Genomic DNA, 23,472 nt, shown 5'->3' with positions numbered 1-23,472 from the left:
TCTAGGCACCGATTTTTTACTTTTGGTTTTATAGTTTAGTTTCTGGAATAGAGTGTCAGGCTGATGGGGTCGCCCCCCCCCCCCCCCCCCGGAAAAACCCAAATCCCTGGCATTAGAAATTGTAAAAATGTCCCGGGAGCCCCTTTTCTTAAAGATTCTTAAAAGAAGGGGCAAGCCAAATGTCTTTTCCAGAATTCCTTACTCTGAGCATTTTCGTTTGCCTCATCTGGGTTGTCAAGTAGGACCTATAATTTAAATGGGGCGGCGTAGTACGGTGCAAATAGCTCCTGGCGTAAGGGGTCCCAGGTTCTAGTTTCTGCTATTTATTAGTTTTGGAATCTTGGGCTACTTAATTTCCCTCTGTACCTTAGTTTCCTCATCTATAAACCAATTAGTAGAGCTTATCTTATACTATATGATTCTTATGAAATGGAGATGGTGACAGGATTTACTATCTGCTTTCAGTTGATTTAACAAATACTTGTTGCGCTACTACCAGCCAGGTGCTGGCTGGAGCAACGAAGAAAATTGCTACAATTGGGTTCTGGTTGGTTGATGAGTCCCGAGGTAAGGGAAGTTCAGGGAGTGGTGGGAGCACGGAGAAAAGGACTCTAAGATTTGAGAAATTGCAGTTTCCTGCAACATAGGACCTTAACCTGAGAACTAAAGGATGGATAGGTGGAGGTGCAATGTTCAGGCGAGAGGGAAAAGCTTCCACAAAAGTTGGTCTTGATCAAGGAACCTGTGTTTCTTGATTTGATTCCTTGTTCGTTGATGCGGAAATCAGAATTGCAATTCTAGGACTTTTGTAGGAAGTAAGGTGAGTTTCTAAGTTTGGGAGAAAATAGACTTGTTGGCAAGGAGAGAGTTAAGAGAGCCTATATTAAAGGATTTTTTTTTTTTTTTGAACACTGGAATAGACTTATTTAAAAAAAAACAGCCAAAAAGACACACACACACACACACACACACACACACACACACCAAAAACAAAAACAAAAAAAGTAAAAATCAAACAAAAAATAATTTTTAAAAATCTAGTCAAATCATATGGCTTGGCTATACCATTGTTTGAAAGCAAGGTCAGGTTAAGTAGTTTTTCAAACATTTTTTTAAAGCAGTGGAGTGCTGTCAGATTTAATAGTTAGACTTTTTAAAAAATATATACCAAACAAAAAAAGTCATTCAATTAAAAAAATTAAGGCTATTTTATTTTAAATCTGTATTGTTGAAAGTATTACATATGGATGCTATTTTTGATGGATCAACAATGAAGTATGGATTAGAGCAGTCTTCTCAGTCTCCAAATCCAACTGTATTTTGTCTGCTTATATAATTTCATGAAAATTTTAATTCTCATAGGTTGTAGTTTAAAAGCTTATTTTGCAGGCCCTGGCTGGGTGGCTCTGTTGATTAGAGCATCATCCAAATATGTCAAGGTTGCAGGTCCCTGGTTGGGACACATGTAAGAAGTAACCAATGAATGCATAAATAAGTGGAACAACAAATCACTATTTTTCTCCCTTCCTCTTTTTTAAAAATCAATAAATAAAAATTTTAGAAAAACTGAGACTCTTATTGATACCTATAAATATTTTTAAAAATATATTTTTATTGATTTCAGAGATGCAGGGTTAGGGAAAGATAGAAACATCAATGATGAGAGAGAATCATTGATTGGCTGCCTCCTGCACACCCCACACTGGGTTCCAGCCCGCAACCTGGGCATGTGCCCTGACCAGATATTGAACCCTGACCTCCTGGTCCATTGGTCAATGCTCAACCACTGAGCCACGCCGGCTGGTCTATAAATGTTTTTTTAAAAGCTTATTTTGCAGTCTTAGTTTTTCCTTGGTTAAACTTATCCACAGCCTTGAAAGAGGAGTGATGAGAAATTTGTTTTTTTAAGTTGAAGCACTACTTATGGCTAAACACCCGCTTGCATTTTTAAAAATTCATAAATACAAATTAAATAAGAATTATTCAAAACTTAAAAAAATAAGCACCACAGCTTCCTATAATAAAACTCTATTTAAACCACTTATTAGGTTTTTACTAGTTATTGCACAACACCCTGTGATGCAACGATGAAAGCATTTGTTATGTAAATTTGCTGTGCCATGCCTGGTATTTGAAAATTACCCAGGTGTACTGTATTAGTCAGGTAATTTGAATAATTTTACTTGAGTGGCCTGAAATTTTTAAAAAGACATCACCGAGTTCTTATCTTCCTGACCAATGACACATTTATGTGATATTAAGAGCCACAATCTGCATTCGTTCATATTTTGGTTGACATACAAGATTTGGTATATAACGCATTTGGGTGTATGTTGTTCTTTTTGTTTGTTTTAAATATATCTATAGATTTCAGAGAAGAAGGGAGAAGGAGAGAGAGAGACAGAAACATCAATGATGAGAGAGAAACATTGACTGGCTGCCTCCTGCAAGCCCCCACTGGGGATGGAGCCTACAACCCGGGCACGTGCCCTTGACCAGAATGGAACCTGGGACTCTTCAGTCCGCACACTGACGCTCTATCCACCAAGCCAAACCAGCTAGGGCTGCATGATGTTTTAAATTTAAAGGATATAGCATTATTATTTTTTTCTATGTCCCATATTAGGTATCTGAATTAGTTTCCTCAGATCTGATAATGCTTCCATGGTCCATTATCTTAATTTATAAGTAATTTTTTTCACTTCTTCTCTGATGATGTGCATATTCACTGTAGAAACTAAAAAAAAAAAAATTTTTTAAGGAAGAAACTAAAATTACCACAACCCAGAGGTAACCATAATTTCTCTTTTAGTGTTTTTATCTATGCATGTTGTAATATATTTTCAAATTATAGGGGGGAAAAGAAAATAAAAATAAACTAAAACTCTTTTTAATTGTACCACTCAGTGATATTCATTTTGGTGTATAACTTTCTACACTTTTTCTACATAAAGTGTATAGATATAGCAATTTAGATCATATGCTAAATATACAGTCTAACTATTATTTTACCATTGTATGAGAGCATTTCCTCAGGTTAACAATAATTATTCAAAAATTTCACTTTTAACAGTTGCATTTTGTAAAGTCTAAAAACTTGAGTTCATTTTACCCTTCTCCATGAATGGATGTTTTCAGTAGTTTCTACTTTTTTCACTGGTTTAAATAATGATGCAGTTAACTTTTTTGCATAAAATGTTCTGTCTCTATTTCATATAGAGTCCTACAAAGGGAATTATTGGATTATTTTTAAGGCATATTAAATATACTAACTAGTTGATTTCTAGAAAAGTTGTACTGACTTGTACTCCCATCTCACTTTTCAAGAACTCTTTATAAAATTTCCTTAAATACACACATACCTCAGAGATACTGAGGGTTTGGTAGGGAGAGAGATAAAGAGTTAGAAACATCGATGAGATAGGAACATCGATCAGCTGCCTCCTGCACATCTCCTACTGGGGATGTGCCCGCAACCAAGGTACATGCCCTTGACCGGAATCGAACCCGGGACCTGTTGATTTCTAGAAAAGTTGTACTGACTTGTACTCCCATCTCACTTTTCAAGAACTCTTTATAAAATTTCCTTAAATACACACATACCTCAGAGATACTGAGGGTTTGGTTCCAGACCACTGTAATAAAGCAAGTCATAATCTCTTTTTGCTGATAGAGGGTCTTACCTTCAGTTAGTAAACACCCAAAACCTGTGAAGCACAATAAAATGAGTTATACATGTAGATTTGCTTATTCTGATGTGATGCCAATCTTGATTTACAATTTTTTAAGAATGTTAAATCAATAAGTGGTTTGAATTGATAATATATTCATATTTTTAGTGAAAATGAAGAGAAATTTTAGGTTTTGCAACATAGAGATTAGGTAATTTGTATCGTTCCTAGGAAAATATAATGATTGCAGATATATAGTTATAGAAAATATTCTGCCAATTGTATTTTATTTATTTTTCTAACTGTATTTTAATACAAATAAAAAAATAGTATTCCTGTGTTAAGGGTATCCCCACAAGCCTATCTTCAATACACTGATTTGGTTTTAGAAATACAAGAAGATTGTGAAGATTAGAATATGAACTGCTTGAGGTCAGGGTCTTTGTCCTAATCAAATTGATATTCCTAACATCTAGAGTAGAACTTCACTCAAAGTAAACACTCTAATGGATTAATTAATGGTTTTTACTACCTTGATCTCTATTATGATTATTGAAAAACATAGCCTTGTTTCAACAACTTTTATCTTTACTTCGTGAGGTATGTTTTGTCAATTGAGAGTCCTGAAGAGATACGAGAATATGTTACTGACCTCCTTCAGGGAAATGACGGCAAAAAAGGTCAATTCATAGAAGAGCTTATAAACAAATGGCAAAAGAATGATCAGGAGTTGATTTCTGATGCTCTGCAGCCGTCCTTCAAAAAAGATGGTAAGTTAATGTAATTAAATAAAGATTGAAATATTGGTAAATGGGTTGGCTTACAGGAATTGGTATTTTTTTGTCACTCTGTATTTCCTCACAGCCAACTTAAGCAGAATCATATGTATACATAGTTTTAATCCAGTTCTTCTCAATTTGTGATGAATATTGTTCTAGTTCACATTTTTTCAACTTAGAAAATATCACAAAAATACTGTTTGCAGATATAAATGTGGCTTCAGAATAATTTGAAAGATTTATACATGGTTTAAAGGAACACTTTCCAGTTACGTGCATACCTGGTGAAGGTAAATGGTGACCAATTTTAGTATAAATAGCATTTAGAAGTAACTCTTTAAACACAGCATGAGCACCAACCTAAATAATCTAAGTCATTATTATTGTGCAATCTAAAATATCAGATTTTAATTTAACTTCTTAATTCCAGCCAGTAGTCTTTATTTATCATTGACTACACTTTAGAAAGTGATGGTTTAAATTTAATTCTTGTTTGAAAGGAAAATAAAATTTAAAAACCTGCCTGACTTCATATCTTGACTTTAAATATTAAGCATCATTCTGTCTAGGTTGCTTAGTTAGTTAGAGCTTCGTCTCCACATGCCAAGGTTGTGGGTTCCCTGATCAGGGTACATATAAGAATCAACCAAGGAATGTATAAATAAGTGGAACAACAAATTGATGTTCCCCCCACCCCCATCCTGTCCCTTTCTCTATACCCCTCTCTATATTTTTTTCTTCTTTACAGAAATTTTAGACGGGCAGAAATCAGGAGACCAGCTAAAGAGAAGTAGGCGGAAAGGGAGAAACAGACAGGAAGTTCCTGCATTTGCTGAACCTGACACAACCATAGAGGTCAAAACACCTTTTGATTTGGCCAAGGTAAGTGCTTATAAAATGAAATTTTTTCTGGCTATATGGAGAAGAGGAATGACTGTATAAAGTGTACACATTGGTCTAGAACGGCAATTTTTCAACAAATGCATGAATTTTATGAAGAGAAAGTGATAATTACTTTCTATATGGTAGTATTTTTGGCTGCCTGATTAAATAAGTATTATAAGGACATCTTTACTTAAAGATTATATACATATATATATATATACATACACATATATATACACACACACACACACACACATATATATATATATATATATTTAATGTAAAATATTTAATGAAGTGCACCAGGCCTTCAATTTCAACATTTTTTTTATGGGTTTATACTAAAAGAATGTACAATTTTAGCTGTTATTAGCAGTGTTCTTCTTTTGGCCATCTACTACCAACACTATCCTCATTAGCATTTAACGTTAGAGCTTTTTTGTATTCTCTCTTGGCAATCAAAATAGCCCTGTGATCAGAAAAATTTATAAGACAATTTGACCAGCTAAATTTCCCAACATAAGGGAAAAGTTAATTATGCTGAAATGGAAAAGTAGTGATCAGAAAATTCTGGGTGTGATGATTATGCAAAACATGGCAAATTGTTTACAAAATGATGTTAAGTTAAAGGGAAAAAAATAGAGATTTAAGCCTTTTAACGGTCAGAATAAAATGAGCAAAGACCACAAGCAAAAAAAAAAAAACCCAACACAAATGACCAATAAACATAAAAAGATATCTAACTCACTAGTAATTAAGACCAGTTCATCACCCTAATTGCTTGTGACTTTTGCTAATTGCTTAAGACCAGTTTTAGCATTGAAAGTCCTATCTTCTGGGATTCCCCTAAGTCCGGGGCAAACCAAGATGGTTGGTTACTGTACTCATAATCAAATAAATACACATTAAATCCCTTGAGATATTGCCTATCAAATTGTCAAATATTTTAAAACTAGAATATTTATAATGATGATGAAGTATTAAAACAGGAATCTCCTGTACATTGCTGATGGCAATATAAACTGGTTTGAGATTTGGGGACGAGTCCTAGCTGGTTTGGCTCAGTGGATAGAACATTGGCCTGCAGACTGAAGGGTCCCAGGTTCAAGTCTGGCTAAGGGCACATGCCCAGGTTGTGGACTTGATCCCCAGTGAGGGGCGTGCAGGAGGCAGCCGATCAATGATTCTCTTTCTCATCATGTTTCTTTCTCTCTCCCTCTCCCTTCCTTTCTGAAATCAATAAAGATATATTAAAAAAAAAAATTGGGGGACAGTTTGGCAGCATATATGCATCAAGAACCATGGAAAATGTTCATATACTTTTGACTTATTAATGTAACTTAAGAAAGTAGAAGTACATGCTAAAAATGTATGTTCTATACAATTTTATTTATAACTAGAGGCCTGGTGCACGAAAATTCATGCATGGTCGGGGGGATCCCCTCAGCCTGGCCTGCCCCCTCTCACAGTCTGGGAGCCCTCAGGGGATGTCCTACTGACAGCTTAGGCCTGCTCCCCAGGGGAAGCGGGCCTAAACTGCAGTCTGGCCTCCCTCTGCAGGAGGCGACCGCCCCCATTACCCCCTCACTGCTGCTGCCTCTGGCCTCCCTCTGCGGAAGGCGACAGGGCAATCAGGGCAAGGCAGCGCTCCCATCATGCTGCTGCTGCTGCCACTGCCGGCCGCCGTGGCTGCCTGAGCCTCGGCCCTCACAGCCACCTCGGATGCCTGAGCCTCGGCCCTCGCAGCCACAATGGCTGCCTGAGCCTTGGCCCGGCCCTCGCAGCAGCAGCCACCATCCACGACTTTGTCCGGAAGGACTTCGGAAGATGTCCAGTCTAATTAGCATATTACCCTTTTATTAGTATAGATATTGAAAATTTGAACTGACCTGATTGTTTAGTCATGAAAGACGGATTAAATAAATTAGCCTATGTTTCTCAGTGGTTAGAGCATTGTCCAGAGAACCAAAGGGCCTCAGGTTCCATTCCTAGTCAAGGACACATAGCAGGGTTGCAGGTTCCATCCCCGGTCCTGGTTGGGGGTTTGGGCACATGCAGGAGGCAATCAATCGATGTGTCTCTCACATTGATGTGTCTTTCTCATATCAATGTTCCTCTCTCTCTCTCTCTCTCTTTCTCTCTCTTTCTCTCTCTCTTTCTCTCCCCCCTCCCCCCTCCTTTCCACTCTCTAAAAAAATCAATGGAAAAAATATCCTCCATTTCCCCCTGCTCCTGTCCCTCTCCCTTCCTCTCTCTGTAAAAATAATAAAAGCATATATATTTTTAAAAAGACACTTGTTTACGGTATGAGAGCTGAAATAAGAAGGCAGACCATTGCCCTGCTTGACCTTAGCTGGAAATATGTGCATTTGGTGACTCAAGTTTATTGCCACTCTGTGCATGTCCATGAATGATTGATTGACTTTGGGGTTATAAATAAATTTTTTTTTAAAAATATATTTTATTGATTTTTTACAGAGAGGAAGGGAGAGGGATAGAGAGTTAGAAACATCGAGAGAGAAACATCGACCAGCTGCCTCCTGCACACCCCCCACTGGGGATGTGCCCGCAACCAAGTACATGCCCTTGACCGGAATCGAACCTGGGACCCTTCAGTCCGCAGGCCGACGCTCTATCCACTGAGCCAAACCGGTTAGGGCAATAAATTCTTGCAAGTAGGCAAATTCACAGATCTGGAAGCACCAGTATCAAACTGTACCTACAAATGGATCTGTAGGTAAATATATCTTCAACTTTCACAGGCATTCATTTGGTTATTTTTATTGCATGTTTGCTGTATGTCAAGAACTGATTTAGGTGTTGGGAATATAGCAATAAGCAAGGCACATTCAACTTTCTTGCTCTCCTAGAGTGTACATTTTAGTGGTTTAGAGGAAAAGTGGAAAAGACAGTCAAAGAAAACTTTTTAAGTAATTATAAATTGTGAAGACTACCATGAAAAATAAAAAGAACAGTACAATAGGCAGTAATTGGTAAGACGGACATTTAGATAAAGCCTCTCTGAAGAACTGAAATTATAGCTAAGACCTGAACTTGAAGTGCTGGCCCTCTCAGGAGCACGCTTGTGCCTTTCCCATTCCTCTTTACTTCCCCCCTAGGCGCATTACCTTTCCCTTTCCCTCTTCTAAGCTCCAAGGGTCCTTCTTTTGCGTCTGTAGTTTGTTTCCTGAGCCTACAAAGCCCAGCTGGCTCACTTCTACTATCTCTGTAACTTTCTAAATAAACTTTCTCTTATAATTTGAAAAAAACAACAACACCCGAATCTGAACATGAAAAGGAACCAGATGTAAAGAGATGGACTAGGAACAGTGCAGATAGAGGAATTAACAACTACAAAGGGGAGATGGAGAAAAGTATTCTCGGAAGTATCAGAAGCCCTATGTGCCTGGTTATAGTGAGCAGGAAAAGAATGACATGTAGATGAAGTTGGAGAGTACCTGGAAGCCATATGTAAGGCTTTATAGGTAATTAGAGGCCTGGTGCATGAAAATTCATGCATTGGAGGGGGGGTCCTCAGCCCTGCCCCTCTCACAGTCCGGGAGCCCTCAGGGGCAGGAGGCGGCCCGGTGATCAGGGGAAGGTGATGCCCCCATCACCTCTGCTGCTGCCACTGCCGGCAGCACAAGCCTCGGCCGGCCCTGGTTACCTGAGCCTCGGGAAGCCCTGGGTGGCTGGGCAGCTGACATCCGAGGCTTGCCTGCACCTCGGGTGTTGGCTGGGCAGCCGCCATCTGAGGCTTGCCTGTGCCTCGGGCCTGCCCTGTGTAGCTGGGGGGCTGAGGGGACGGGGGGACTCTGGAGGCAGGCTCACGGCAAGGCTGGGCCCATGTGGGCCCAGCCCCGGCAGGGCTGCTGGGCACCGCCATCTTTGAGGGCATGGCAGTCAATTAGCATATTCCCTCCTTATTGGCTGTGGGTGCTGCCATCTTTGAGGGCAGGGCAGTCAATTAGCATATTCCCTCCTTATTGGCTGTGGCGCCACCATCTTTGTGATGGCGTGAGAGTCAATTAGCATATTTCCTCTATTAGATAAGATTAGAAAGTAGCTTGGATTTTATTCTAAGCACAATGGGAAGCCAATAATGATTTTAAGCAGTGGAATGATGTGCTATGAATATTCTTGCATGCCCTGTTTTCCTATTCTCTATTTCTCTTTCTCCTTGAGAAATACTTGCTTCCATTATATACAAGACATCATCAAAGCCCAACTCTCAGTCCCTCAAATACCTTATTTTAATGTAACTGTATAATAAAATAAAAATGTCTGCTTAGAGATTGTAAAATGTTTTTATTGATTTTAGAGAGAGGAAGGGGGAGAGAGAGAGAGAGAAAGAAACATCAATTGCTGGAGGCTAATTCCAGCAGGTCATAATAATTGCAAGAAGTCCTGAAATGGACTCTTTCAGCAGGGCTGAAAATCTCCATGTTATTACCTGCTGCTGGAACAGCCAGGCAGCAATTCCCCCAACCTGATGGTCCTTTATTCTTTAGCAGACCTTACCTTTGATATGTATATCTGCTTTGCTAGAGGGCAAAATGTGTGAATAAAAAGCCCCGGGTCTGGAGATTCAAGGAGCTTAGTCACTAGAACTAAGTTTCCATCTGGCACACCAAAATGCCTTCCAAATTCATATTTCTTCTCTAGTCTCTTCATTCATTTACACACAGCCCTTCTCGAAATTCCTGAAGTCTTGTAGATGTGGAAAAGACCCAAGCAATCAGTGATGAGAGAGAATCATCTATCAGCTGCCTACTGCAGACCCCCTACTGGGGATCCAGCCTGCAACCTGGGCATATGCCCTGGCCTGGAATCGAACCATGACCTCCTGGTTCATGGGTTGATGCTCAACCACTGAGCTACACAGGCTGGGCTCTGCTTAGAGATTTTTTTTTTTAAATATATATTTTATTGATTTTCCACAGAGAGGAAGGGAGAGAGATAGTCAGAAACATCGATGAGAGAGAAACATCGACCAGCCGCCTCCTGCACACCCCCCACTGGGGATGCGCCCGCAACCAACATACATGCCCTTGACCAGTATCGAACCTGGGACCCCTCAGTCCGCAGGCCAATGCTCTATTCACTGAGCCAAACCGGTTATGGCTCTGCTTAGAGATTTTAATCTTCTCTCCATCTCTATCCCTGAGATCCAAAGATATAATTAATTAGTTTAAAAAAATGCAGCCTACTAGATTTGATAAAATCTTTAGCACTTGTCTTACATTTTAATTTTTAACTAAGTTGACTTATTTGATATTGTCTTTATATCTCAACTTTTGGCTTTGGACACTAGGGCATTCAGATCTCTTTATACTTACTAAAGAATTGTTCTCTTTTAGTATTTTCCCAACTGCTAGACTTCTGAGATTTTTTCCACTGTGAAACTTCAGTCTCTGGAAATGATTGAGGAACTCTCAATTTAAAGGGAAATAAGACCACAATATGGGAGAGGCATCTATACACTTCACATGTTGAAGTGCTAATGCCCAATGTGATGATATTAGGGTGTGGGGCCTTTGGGAAGTTCTTATGTCATGAGAGTGGAACTCTCATGAATGGGATTAGTGCTCTTCTAAAAGAGACCCGAAGGACTTCCCTAGCCCCTTTCACCATGTGAGGACACAGTGACCTACATGTCATTTCTGGAAGAAGGCCCTTACCCAACCATGCTGACACCCTGATTTTGGACTCTCAGCATCCAGAAATGTTTGAAATAAATTTCTGTTGTTTATAAGCTACCTAATCTATGGTATTTTGTTATAACAGCTTGAATGGAGTGAGACAGAAGCTGATAAATACACTTCTCTCTTTAAACTTTTTATTTTATAACACACATGCAGAATTGAACAGATGAATTTTCACAAACTGCCCCAAACTTGTATAGACAGAAACAAAACATTTCCATTCCTCTAGAAGACCCCCAGTGTTCCTCAAAATGACAACCCTCCCAAGGGAAACTCCTTCTTAACTTCCAACATCAGAGAATAGTGTAGCCTGCTTATGAACTTTGTATAAATGGAGCTAAATAATATGTACTCTTTTGTTTTTGGCTTATTTCAATTAACACACTTTATAAGAATTACCCATATTGTTTTGTATAGCTATACTTTTCATTCTCATTGCTACATAGGATCCCACTAAGTGAATACATCTATCTACTGTTGAACATTTGGGTAGTTTCCAATCCCAGTGCTGCAGTGAACATTCTTTTGCCTGTCTTTTAGTGAACATATTTACACATTTCTGTTGCGTATATATCCAAGAGTTGAATTGCTGGGTCACAGGATATGCATATGTTCAGCTTCAGTTTATACCCCAGCAGTGTATGAGAACTCTAATTGTTCTGTATTCTTGCCAACACTCCGTATTTTCTGTCTTTTTCAATTTAGCCATTCTGGTTGGTATGTAGTTGTATGTATTGTGGTTTTATTTAGCATTATCTTGATGATTAATGAAGTTAAGCACCTTTTCATGTGATTGTTGGCCAATTTGGATATTGTCTTTTATTACATTCCTATTTAGGTCTTTTGCCCATTTTTCTTTTGTGTTATTTGTCTTTTTCTTATTGAGTCTATTTTTTAAATTTTTTATTTATTGATTTTAGAGAGAGGGAGGAAGAGAGAGGGATATAAACATCAATTTGTTGTTTCACTTGTATATGCATTCATTGGTTGATTCTTTTATGTGTCCTGGCCCAGGATTGAACCCACAATCTTGGTTTATGGGGACAATGCTCTAACTAACTGAACTACCAGCCAGGGCCTTATTCAGTCTATTTCTTAAAAAATATTTTTATTGGCCCTAACCGGTTTGGCTCAGTGGATAGAGCGTCGGCCTGCGGACTCAAGGGTCCCAGGTTCGATTCCGGTCAAGGGCATGTACCTTGGTTTCGGGCACATACCCAGTGGCGAGTGTGCAGGAGGCGGCTGATCGATGTTTCTCTCTCATCGATATGTCTAACTCTCTATCGGTCTCCCCTTCCTCTCCGTAAAAAAACCAATAAAAGATATATATATATATATTTTTAAATATATATTATTGATTTTTTACAGAGAGGGAGGGCGAGAGAGATAGAGAGCTAGAAACATCGATGAGAGAGAAACATCAATCAGCTGCCTCCTGCACATCTCCCACTGGGGATGTGCCCGCAACCCAGGTACATGCCCTTGACCGGAATCGAACCCGGGACCCCTCAGTCCGCAAGCCGATGCTCTATCCACTGAGCCAAACCGGTTTCGGCCATAAAAATCAATAAAATATATTTAAAAAAATAATAATAAAAAATATTTTTATTGATTTCAGAGAGGAAGGGAGAGGGAGAGAGAGATGGAAACATCAATGATGAGAGAGAATCATCGATTAGCCACCTCCTACATGCCCCCCACTGGGGATTGAGCCCGCAACCAAGGTACATGCCCTTGAGTGGAATCGAACCCGGGACCCTTCAGTCCGCAGGCCGATGCCCTATCCACTGAGCCAAACTGGCTAGGGCTATTCAGTCTGTTTTTATTGATTCTTATTTTAGTCATATTTCCAAATCTGTGAATATCATCTGCTTTTAGAAGCATTTTTATTTCTTATGATCTTCAATTCAGCTATGCTTAAATATGTCACATAATCAGTTTTTACTGCTACATCTACCTCCCACCAACTGTTATAGAAGGCTGAAAAGGTAAGGGATATTAGTAACTTTTTCTAGAGCATAATCTTTCCCTAGACCTGTGGTTGGCAAACTGCGGCTCACAAGCCACATGCGGCTCTTTGGCCCCTTGAGTGTGGCTCTTCCTAAGCCTTAGGAGTACCCTAATTTAGTTAATAACAATGTACCTACCTATATAGTTTAAGTTTAAAAACTTTGGCTCTCAAAAGAAATTTCAATCGTTGTACTGTTGATATTTGGCTCTGTTGACTAATGAGTTTGCCGACCACTGCCCTAGACCCTTGATTATAATTAATTTGTATTTCTCCCATTCCCTTTCTTATTTCCTGGCTTCTCAGTAGTGAGTAAGTTGTTATTGAACAGAACTGAAGTTCTCTCTCCTTGACTGTTTTCATTGTCATTCATTTTTTGATGTTATTTCTAATATTTTTGTACAATTAGGCACAAGAGAACAACAACTCCTTAAAGAAGAAGACAAAGTTTGTCAGTTTATACACAAAAGAGGGACAAGATAAGCTTGCAGTCCTGATCCCAGGTCGCCACCCTTGTGATTGCCTGGGCCAGAAGCACAAGCTGATCAATAACTGTCTGATCTGCGGGCGTATAGTCTGTGAACAAGAAGGTTCTGGCCCTTGCTTATTCTGTGGTACTCTGGTAATTGTTTCTTTTCTATTTTATTTTACTACTGTGTTTTGGTTTAATAAATAGGGACATTCACATCCCTAGTACTCTCTTTTTCATAGAAATTTCTTTCCTGTGATGTCCAGTAAACTGTAGTAGCAGGAATTTTTTAACAATGTTTTATCCTAGTAACGAGGCCTATTAGTGAAAAGAGTTTTGAGGATACACATTGTTAAAAGATACCCAAGTCTTGTGTCAGATTAACTTCAATTCAAGAAAACTTTAGGGCCTAAAATGTCAAAAATGTTTGTCAAAGTCTTCAGATGTGGTTCACATCCCCAAGGAACAGAACCATTGTGACACAATCTTTAGGTCATTAAAGGTTTTGTTTCCAGGACAACTCCTTTTTATAGCTCTGTATTGTCTGAGAGAATGATCCCAAGAGTGTAGCAGTTATGACTCTCTTACAAACACCCTAATGAGTTGTCTAAAAACCTTAACTATGTCAGCCCTGACCATTGTGACTAGGTTGGAGCATCTCCCCATGCACCAACAGATTGCTAGTTTGATTCCCAGTCAGGGCACACACCTGGGTTGTGGGTTCGATCCTGGTGTGGGGGGGCTTGTGTGTGTGTTTAGGGGTGGGTGGGTAGTTGATCAATATTTCTCTCATAAATCTGTTTCCTTCTCTCCACACCCCCACCATCTCTTTCTCTCTCTTTCTCCCTCCCTCCCTCCCCTCCTCTTCTCCTCTCTCTGAAATCAGTAGAACATAACCTTGGGTGAGAATTAAAAAAAAGCAAAAAAAAAGCTTATTTTGCCAGTTGAGCTGGCTGGCCGAAGCAATGACATTTGGTGTTGTTGAAGGCACCTATTTTATACTAGAGGCCCGGTGCATGAAATTCATGCACGGGTAGGGTCCCTAGCCCTAGCTGGCCAGCAGGGCCAATCTAGGCCTTCCTTTGTTCCACGCCGCCCCCTGATGGTCAGCACACATCATAGCCAGCAGTCGAACTCCCAGTCAGCCGAACTCCCAAGGGGACAATTTGCATATTAGCCTTTTATTATATAGGATTGCTTTGTTTTACCTTCTTTTAATTGCTTTGTTCAGAGCCCTTATGTTTTTGGTATACTCAGAGAACAAACTGACAGAAAATTGATGACCTGATAAATGTAATGTCTACCATCAGAAATGTTCAGAAAATGGCAGAAAATATCCTCCCATATGAAGCTTTCTCTAGAGAAACAACCTATAGCTGCTGGCAGAAACTCTGTGTGCCACCAAGGCAACTTAGGAAGTACAGCATTTTCTGTTAGATCCTTGGAGATATAACAGTTCAAGAAACAGAGTCATGTAAAACAGATTGGCCTTGAAGCCTTGTAGCTTTATAAGCTTAGTATGAAACTGTTTTTAAGTAACCCCTTCTTTGCCTCCCTTCTTAAAATTTCAGTGATTTTATAATAACAGAACTTTTTTTGTTCAATATATTCATTATTTTATAATGTTCAAAGGCAAAGAAATTATATATATATATATATATATATATATATATATATATATATATAGTATAAAAGCTAGGCTAGATTTCACTGGTGATATTGTAATTTGCTTTTTTCTCTGCTTCTTTCTAATGAGATATCTGCTTATAATTTCTCCTGTAATACTTGAATTTCATGACTAGAGCTGGAAAGCTTTTTTAAAAAGAAAGTATTGAATATTTTTTCCAATATTCTCGATGGCAAATCTTTCTCCTTTGAAAATAGGTTTTATATACGTGTGTGTGTGTGTGTGTGTGTGTATTTTTTAAATTATCAAGCCATTTAGGGTCACTTGCAGTGAGATCAGTTTTTTGTATGGTTCATGAAAGAAGGGAGATATAGAAAGAGTAGGGCAAAACTCATTTGAATATATATTTTTTGGTATGTTTGTCAGAATAAAAAAGCACCAACAGTCTCATTTTTTTTTTATTGCCATAGCTAACGCGTAATTTAAGTTACTTTGTAGGTATATCAAGCAAACAACATAAATAACTATGGGATCATGTGACTTTTATTACTATATAGGGACATTCTAACTGAATGTAATACTTTTATTACTATATAGGTATGTACTCGTGAAGAACAGGATATTTTACAGCGTGACTCAAACAAGAGCCAGAAATTGCTCAAGAAACTAATGTCAGGTAGGCAGTAATCTTTTGATTGGATTACTGTGGTGATGGATATATTTTGTTGTATCTGTGTTTATTTCTCTTTCTCATATCCTGGCATGTAAGATGCAGTTTATTCACTCATTTATTCTATAAGCATTTATTTTTAAAAAAATTATTATTAAAACCACATAACATTGAGCAAAAAAACAAATAATAATGGTTTATAACCCGATGAGTAAAATATATCCTGAATTAACTAAATGGGGGAGAAGGGACAGCTCTTTCTCATAGAAGAATTCTAATAAAGTGAGAGGAGATTTCTAGTCAAGATGGCGGTATAGGTAAATGCGGTACTCACCTCCTCCCACAACCATATTACAACAACTAAATTGCAGAACAGACTCATGACTATTCTGTTACAACCAATTTGTACTTTTTTTTTTTTAATTTTTTTTTTTTTTGCTAAAAGTATTACAAAGGGTATTACATATGTGTCCTTTTTTTCCCCCCTGCCCTTGACAATCCCCAGCCCTCCCTTACCCCCCAGTGTCTTATGTCCATTAGTTATGCTTATATGCATGCATACAAGTCCTTCGGTTGATCTCTTACCCCCCTCCCTCCTGCCCCCCAACCCTCCCTGGTCTTCCCACTGCAGTTTGACAATCAGTTTGAGGCAGCTCTGCCTCTGTATCTATTATTGTTCAAAAGTTTGTAATGGTCTTTATTATCCATGAATGAGTGAGATCATGTGGTATTTTTCCTTCATTGACTGGCTTGTTTCACTTAGCATAATGCTCTCCAGTTCCATCCATGCTGTTGCAAATGGTAAGAGTTCAACCAATTTGTACTTCTTAATCCCTTCAGCTTTTTTGCCTAATACCCCAAACCCTCTCCCATCTGGCAACCGTCAAAATGTCCTCTCTATCTAAGTCTGTTTCTGTTCTGCTTGTTCATTTATTTTGTTTAGAGTCAATTGTTGGTAGATATGTATTTATTGCCATTTTATTATTCAAATTTTTGATTTTTTAAATGTATTTTCTTAAAGAAGATCCTTTAACACAGTGGTTCTCAACCTTCCTAATGCCGCGACCCTTTAATACAGTTCCTCATGTTGTGGTGACCCCCAATTTCATTGTTACAAATTGAACAATTAAAGCATAGTGATTAATCACAAAAACAATATGTAATTATATATGTGTTTTCCGATGGTCTTAGGTGACCCCTGTGAAAGGGTCGTTCTACCCCCAGATTGAGAACCACTGCTTTAACACTTCATATAATACTGGTTTGGTGGCGATGAACTCCTTTAGTTTTTTCTTATCTGGGAAGGTCTTCATCTGTCCTTTGGTTCTAAATGATAGCTTTGCTGGATAAAGTAATCTTGGTTGTAGGTTCTTGCTTTTCATCACTTTGAATATTTCTTGCTAACCCCTTCTAGCCTAGGGGAGCTCCCTCACTGGTAACAAACTCTTTTTTTCTTTCTGTTTTTAAGATTCTGTCTTTGTCTTTAACTTTTTGCCTTTTAATTATTCTCTGTCTTGGTGTGGGGCCTCTTTAGACTCAACTTGTTTGGGACTGTCTGTGCTTCCTAGACTTGTATGTCTATTTTCTTCACCAGGTTAGGGAAGTTTTCTGTCATTTCTTTTTCAAATAGGCTTTCAATATTTTTTTCTCTCTTCTCCTTCTGGCACCCCATGATACGAATCTTATGCTTGAAGTTGTCCCAGGAGCTCCTTACACTATCCTCATTTCTTCGTATTCCTTTTTCTTTTTTTTAAATTAAATCTTTATTGTTCAGATTATTACTTTTGTTCCTCATTTTTCCCCCCCATAACTCCCCTCCTCCCGGTTCCCGCCCCACCCTCCGCCCTCACTCCCCACCCACTGTCCTCATCCATAGGTGCACGATTTTTGTCCAGTCTCTTCCCGCATCTCTCACACCCCTTTCCCCCCCAAGAATAGTCAGTCCATTCCCTTTCTATGTCCCTGATTCTATTATAATCACCAGTTCATTCTGTACATCATATTATTTATTCACTTGATTCTTAGATTCACTTGTTGATAGATGCATGTTTGTTGTTCATAATTTGTATCTTTACCTTTTTCTTCTTCTTCTTCCTCTTCTTAAAGGATACCTTTCAGCATTTCATATAATACTGGTTTGGTGGTGATGAACTCCTTTAGCTTTTCCTTATCTGTGAAGCTCTTTATCTGACCTTCAATTCTGAATGATAGCTTTGCTGGATAAAGTAATCTTGGTTGTAGGTTCTTGGTATTCATCACTTTGAATATTTCTTGCCATTCCTTTCTGGCCTGCAAAGTTTCTGTTGAGAAATCAGCTGACAGTCGTATGGGTATTCCCTTGTAGGTAACTGAGTCTCTTTCTCTTGCTGCTTTTAAGATTCTCTCTTTGTCTTTTGCTCTTGGCATTTTAATTATGATGTGTCTTGTTGTGGTCCTCTTTGGATTCCTTTTGTTTGGGGTTCTCTGCACTTCTTGGACCTGTAAGTCCATTTCTTTCACCAGGTAGGGGAAGTTTTCTGTCATTATTTCTTCAAATAGGTTTTCAATATCTTGCTCTCTCTCATCTTCTGGCACCCCTATAATTCTGATGTTTGTACGCTTGAAGCTGTCCCAGAGGCTCCTTACACTATCTTCGTATTTTCGGATTCTTTTTTCATTTTGCTTTTCTGGTTGGGTGTTTTTTGCTTCTTCGCATTTCAAATCTTTGACTTGATTCTTGCGCTCCTCTGGTCTGCTGTTGGGTGTCTGTATAATATTCTTTATTTCAGTCAGTGTATGCTTAATTTCTAGTTGGTTCTTTATCACAACATCGAGGGTCTCATTAGATTTCTTGAGGCTCTCATCAAGTTTATCGGCAGTTTCTAGAAAATTATTGAAAGACCTTAAAAGTGCGTTTTTTAGCTCTATATCCTCCATTTCTGTCATGTTTCTTTGTCTCCGCATTTTTTATGCTTTCTTGGTGCACCCCCTTGTGGTCTTTGTGCGTAGTCTTGTTGTAGTTAAGCCTTGATTATTGTCGGCAATACTGGGGGTGAATTGACCTCCAGGCTAACTGGCTATGAGAGTCAGCTGTGTCTGCAGTGGGAGAACTTCTGTGCTGGATCTCTAGGGCAGTGCTAATCTAGCCTTTGCCTGAGGCTATCCTGCAAATGCCTCTGTGCAGGGCTTGGGCGGGGCGGGTCCCCGGGGATTTACAGGGCGGGTGGAGCGAGCAGTTATGGCTGCTCTCAGTTCCGTCCCCAGCGGCTTTGCAACCGCTGCAAACCTTGGAGAGAAAGCTGCCTTCCTGCTTCTCCCGTTTGAGTCTGGGTCCCTAGAGACTCGCCCGGATCTGGAGCTCAGAGTCTGAAACTCCCTCCCGATTGAAAACAACAACCGCGCCCTCTGCCGCCGGCCCGCTCCACATGCACTCCGCACCTTAGTATTTCACTTCAGCACTGCGCCTCCTCTGAGTCTCGTATGGTTTCCTCTTTCCTCCTAGTTGTAGAACTTCCACTCAGCCAGCCTTCCTGTGGTTCTGGATTATGTCTGTTTGTCTTTTTGTTGTATTTTTGAAGTGGTTGTTCGAGGCAGCAAACTCCGGCATTAACCTATGCCGCCATTTTGGTTCTCCCCTTAAGGCTTTCTTGGTATTCTTTTTTCTTTAAAAAAAAATATTTTTATTGATTTCCGAGAGGAAGGGACACTGAGAGAGAAAAACATCAATGATGAGAGAGAATCATTGATCGAGTGCCTCCTACATGTCCCCCATTCAGGGATTGAGCCTGCAATCTGGGCATGTGCCCCTACTGGGAATCAAACCATGACCTCCTGATTTATAGGTCAATGCTCAACCACTGAGCCAGACCAGCCGGGCTCTTTTTGCTGCTCTGATTATTTTGTGTTTTTTTTCCTTTTTATTTATTTATTAATTAACACGTTAAGCGCCAAGCCTGTTTTGTCTTCCTTCCGGTTTAGCCCGCGATATCCGATTTCACTGATATGCTGGCAGCACCAGTGACTGACTGGTCCGATGGAAAGTATAGTGTCAGTCACTGGTGACTGACATGGCGCTTAACATGTTAATTTATTATTATTTTTTTCATCTTTATTGTTGAGAGTATTACAGATGTTCCTCTTTTTCCCCCCATTGCCCCCCTCCACCTGGTTCCTGCCCCAGGCCTTCACCGTCCTATTGTTTATGTTCCTAGGTAATGCATATCTATATATATAAAAGTCTAAGCGATTGGCCAACTGTCTGGTAGCTATGATGCACACTGACCATCAGGGGGCAGATGCTCAATGCAAGAGTGGAAACCACAGGCATGGAAACATGGAACAGACTGATGAATCTCAGAGGGAAGGGGGTGGGGGAAGGGTGGGAAGAGATTAACCAAAGATCTTATATGCATACTAGAGGTCCAGTGCATGGATTCTTGCACTGGTGGGGTCCCTCGGCCTGGCCTGTGGAGATCGGGCCAAAGCCAGCAGTCCAACATCCCCTGAGGGGTCTCACATTGCGAGAGGGCATAGGCCAGGCTGAAGGACCTCACCAGTGCACAAATCCACTTCTAATATGCATATAAGATCTTTGTTTAATCTCTTCCTGCCCCCGCCCCTCTGAGAATCGTCCATATCTTCCAGTTCCATGCCTGTGATTCTATTTTATTCACAAGTTAATTCTGTTCATTAGATTTCTTATTCATTTATTTTTAATTTTTAGATTCAATTGTTGATATGTATTTATTGCCTTTTTATTCATATTTTTTATCTTTTTCTTCCTCTTCCTTTTCTTAGAGAATATCCTTCAACGTTTTATGTAATACTGGTTTGGTAGTGATGAACTTCTTTAGCTTCTTCTTGTCTGTGAAGCTCTTTATCTGACCTTCAATTCTAAATGATAGTTTTGCTGGGTAGAATAATCTTGGTTGTAGGTCCTTGTTATTCATCACTTTGAATATTTCTTGCCACTCCCTTCTGGCCTGCATCATTTCTGTTGAGAAATCAGCTGACAGGCATATGGGTGCTCCCTTGTAGGTAACTAAACTGATTTTCTCTTGCTGCTTTTAAGGTTCTTTGTCTTTAGCCCTTGGCATTTTAATTATGATGTGTCTTGGTGTGGTCCTCTTTGGGTTCCTCTTGTTTGGGACTCTCTGCACTTCCTGGACTTGTAAGTCTATTTCTTTTACCAGGTAGGGAAAGTTTTCTGTCATTATTTCTTCAAATAGGTTTTTAGTATCTTGCTCTCTCTCTTCTTCTGGCACCCCCATAATACGAATGTTGGTACATTTGAAATTGTCCCAGAGGCTCCTTATACTATCTTCATATTTTGGGATTATTTTTTCTTTTTTCTCTTCTGGTTGGGTGTTTTTTCCTTCCTCATATTTCAAATCATTGATTTAGTTCTTAGAATCCTCTACTCTACTGTTGCATCCCTGTAGATTATTCTTTATTTCACTCAGTGTATGCTTAATTTCTGACTGGTCCTTTTCCATTTTTTTGGCGTTCTCAGTAAGATCCTTAAAAGTCTCACTAAATCCCTTGAAGCTCTCATTAAGATTCTTGCGTAACCTTATAACCATGGTTTTCAACTCTATATTCAATAGTTTGCTTTCTTCCATTTCTTTAATTTGTGACATGTTTCTTTGTCTCCACATTTGGCTGCTTCCCTGTGTTTGTTTCTGTGTATTGGGTAGAGCTTCTATGTCTCCTTGAGTTGGTAGAGTGGCCTGTGTAGTTTGAAAGTGCCCAGGCAAGGCCCAGCTGTAAAGCAAGGCAGGCTAATACTAGTGCAGGTCTTGGGCATTTTGTTGATAGGTGTCCTATAGGGCCCAGTGGCTTAGCCTCCCCACTCACCTGAGTTGAGCACTCTAGGTAAGCCCCTTTATGGGCTGTGTGCACAGTCTTGTTATAGTTGAGACTTGATTGCTGTTGATGTCACTGGGAGGAATTGACTTCCAGGCCAATTGACTGTGAGGACTAGCTGTGACTACAGTGGGAAAGCTGCTATGCAGGAGACACCCTGATGGAGCAGGACTTGCGTCAGTGGTGTTTTGGTGCTCACTGGGTCTGCGCCTTGAGTGTGTCGCTTATTGATGTGTAGAGTTGTAATCTAGTATGGTCTGATGCTGTCCTCTGGGTGCACTGGCTGTTGGGCCTCCAGGAAGGTGCAAAGTCAGCCACTGCCTGGGGTCACCCAGCAGGAGCTACAGAGAGATCTGCAGATTCCTCCTATTTGTATTGGGTTTGGAAGTGCCCAGGCAAGGCACAAATGTAAAGCAAGGCAGGCTGATGCTAGTGCCGGGTCTTGGGCATTTTATTAATAGGTTTGGGGCTCCGTGATCCGGTTGTAGTTAGTTTGAGAGATTTTAGCAAAGTCAGAAGCCTGGGCAAGATCAAGCCATTCATATGCAAAAGCTGCTGCACAGGTTGAGTGGGGCTGCAAATTGGATGGGGTGGGGTCTCAGGGAATTACCATGGTGGGACAAACAGAAATGGCTGCCAGTCAGCCCTGCAACTGGGGAGGTCCCAGCATAAGAACAATGATCCCTGTGAATACCTCCGTCTGGAAGAAAGCTGTCCCTGAGTTCGTGCCCCATTGGCAGATAATTCAGTTCCTCCTTGTATGTGCCTCTGTCACCTAGAGCCTTGCCTTGGTGCTGGAGCTCAGAGTAAGCAGGACTTTGTAAGTTCCTTCCTGCACCAGCCCTTTAAGAGGAACAGCTGGGTTTCCATCAGCCTCCGTACCACTGAGCCCCAATCTCTGCTGGTTTTTACAGCCCATAATTATGGGAACTTCTTTTTTTTTTTTAATTAAATCTTTATTGTTCAGATTATTACTTTTGTTCCTCTTTTTTCCCCCCATAACTCCCCTCCTTCCAGCTCCCACCCCACCCTCCGCCCTCACTCCCCACCCACTGTGTTCATCCATAGGTGTACGATTTTTGTCCAGTCTCTTCCCGCATCTCCCACACCCCTTTTCCCCCCAAGAATAGTCAGTCCATTCCCTTTCTATGTCCCTGATTCTATTATAATCACCAGTTCATTCTGTACATCAGGTTATTTATTCACTTGATTCTTAGATTCATTTGTTGATAGATGTATATTTGTTGTTCATAATTTGTATCTTTACCTTTTTCTTCTTCTTCCTCTTCTTAAAGGATACCTTTCAGCATTTCATATAATACTGGTTTGGTGGTGATGAACTCCTTTAGCTTTTCCTTATCTGTGAAGCTCTTTATCTGACCTTCACTTCTGAATGATAGCTTTGCTGGATAAAGTAATCTTGGTTGTAGGTTCTTGCTATTCATCACTTTGAATATTTCTTGCCACTCCCTTCTGGCCTGCAAAGTTTCTGTTGAGAAATCAGCTGATAGTCGTATGGGTATTCCCTTGTAGGTAACTGAGTTTCTTTCTCTTGCTGCTTTTAAGATTCTCTCTTTGTCTTTTGCTCTTGGCATTTTAATGATGATGTGTCTTGGTGTGGTCCTCTTTGGATTCCTTTTGTTTGGGGTTCTCTGCGCTTCCTGGACCTGTAAGTCTATTTCTTTCACCAGGTGGGGGAAGTTTTCTGTCATTATTTCTTCAAATAGGTTTTCAATATCTTGCTCTCTCTCATCTTCTGGTACCCCTATAATTCTGATGTTGGTACGTTTGAAGCTGTCCCAGAGGCTCCTTAC

At 39.8% G+C, this 23,472-nt stretch overlaps 1 protein-coding gene across 4 annotated transcripts in view; it reads left to right on the top strand.

The window, feature by feature from the left end:
- The first annotated feature begins 204 nt into the window (after positions 1-204).
- The window catches only part of TRIP4 (thyroid hormone receptor interactor 4), a 67,628-nt gene continuing 44,360 nt past the window's right edge, over positions 205-23,472 (top strand). For 2 of the 4 annotated variants that reach the window (XR_002830414.1, XR_002830413.1), the window contains exons 1-4: positions 4,251-4,441; positions 5,199-5,332; positions 13,458-13,670; positions 15,742-15,820. Coding sequence is in view for 2 of the 4 variants with exons in the window: in XM_023757855.1 (XP_023613623.1) it covers positions 15,814-15,820 (7 nt within the window). In the remaining 2 variants the exon portion in view is untranslated. Of the gene's footprint in view, positions 821-2,609; positions 2,791-4,250; positions 4,442-5,198; positions 5,333-13,457; positions 13,671-15,741; positions 15,821-23,472 lie in introns of those variants that run through there. The other 2 variants (XM_023757855.1, XM_023757856.1) reach the window with 2 other exon arrangements.

Source organism: Myotis lucifugus, unplaced genomic scaffold (assembly GCF_000147115.1).
Source record: "Myotis lucifugus unplaced genomic scaffold, Myoluc2.0 scaffold_115, whole genome shotgun sequence".
In the NCBI taxonomy this organism is placed as follows: domain Eukaryota; kingdom Metazoa; phylum Chordata; class Mammalia; order Chiroptera; family Vespertilionidae; genus Myotis; species Myotis lucifugus.
The sequence above is the reverse complement of the archived record's forward strand: the minus strand, read 5'-3'. Positions and strand labels throughout refer to the sequence as shown.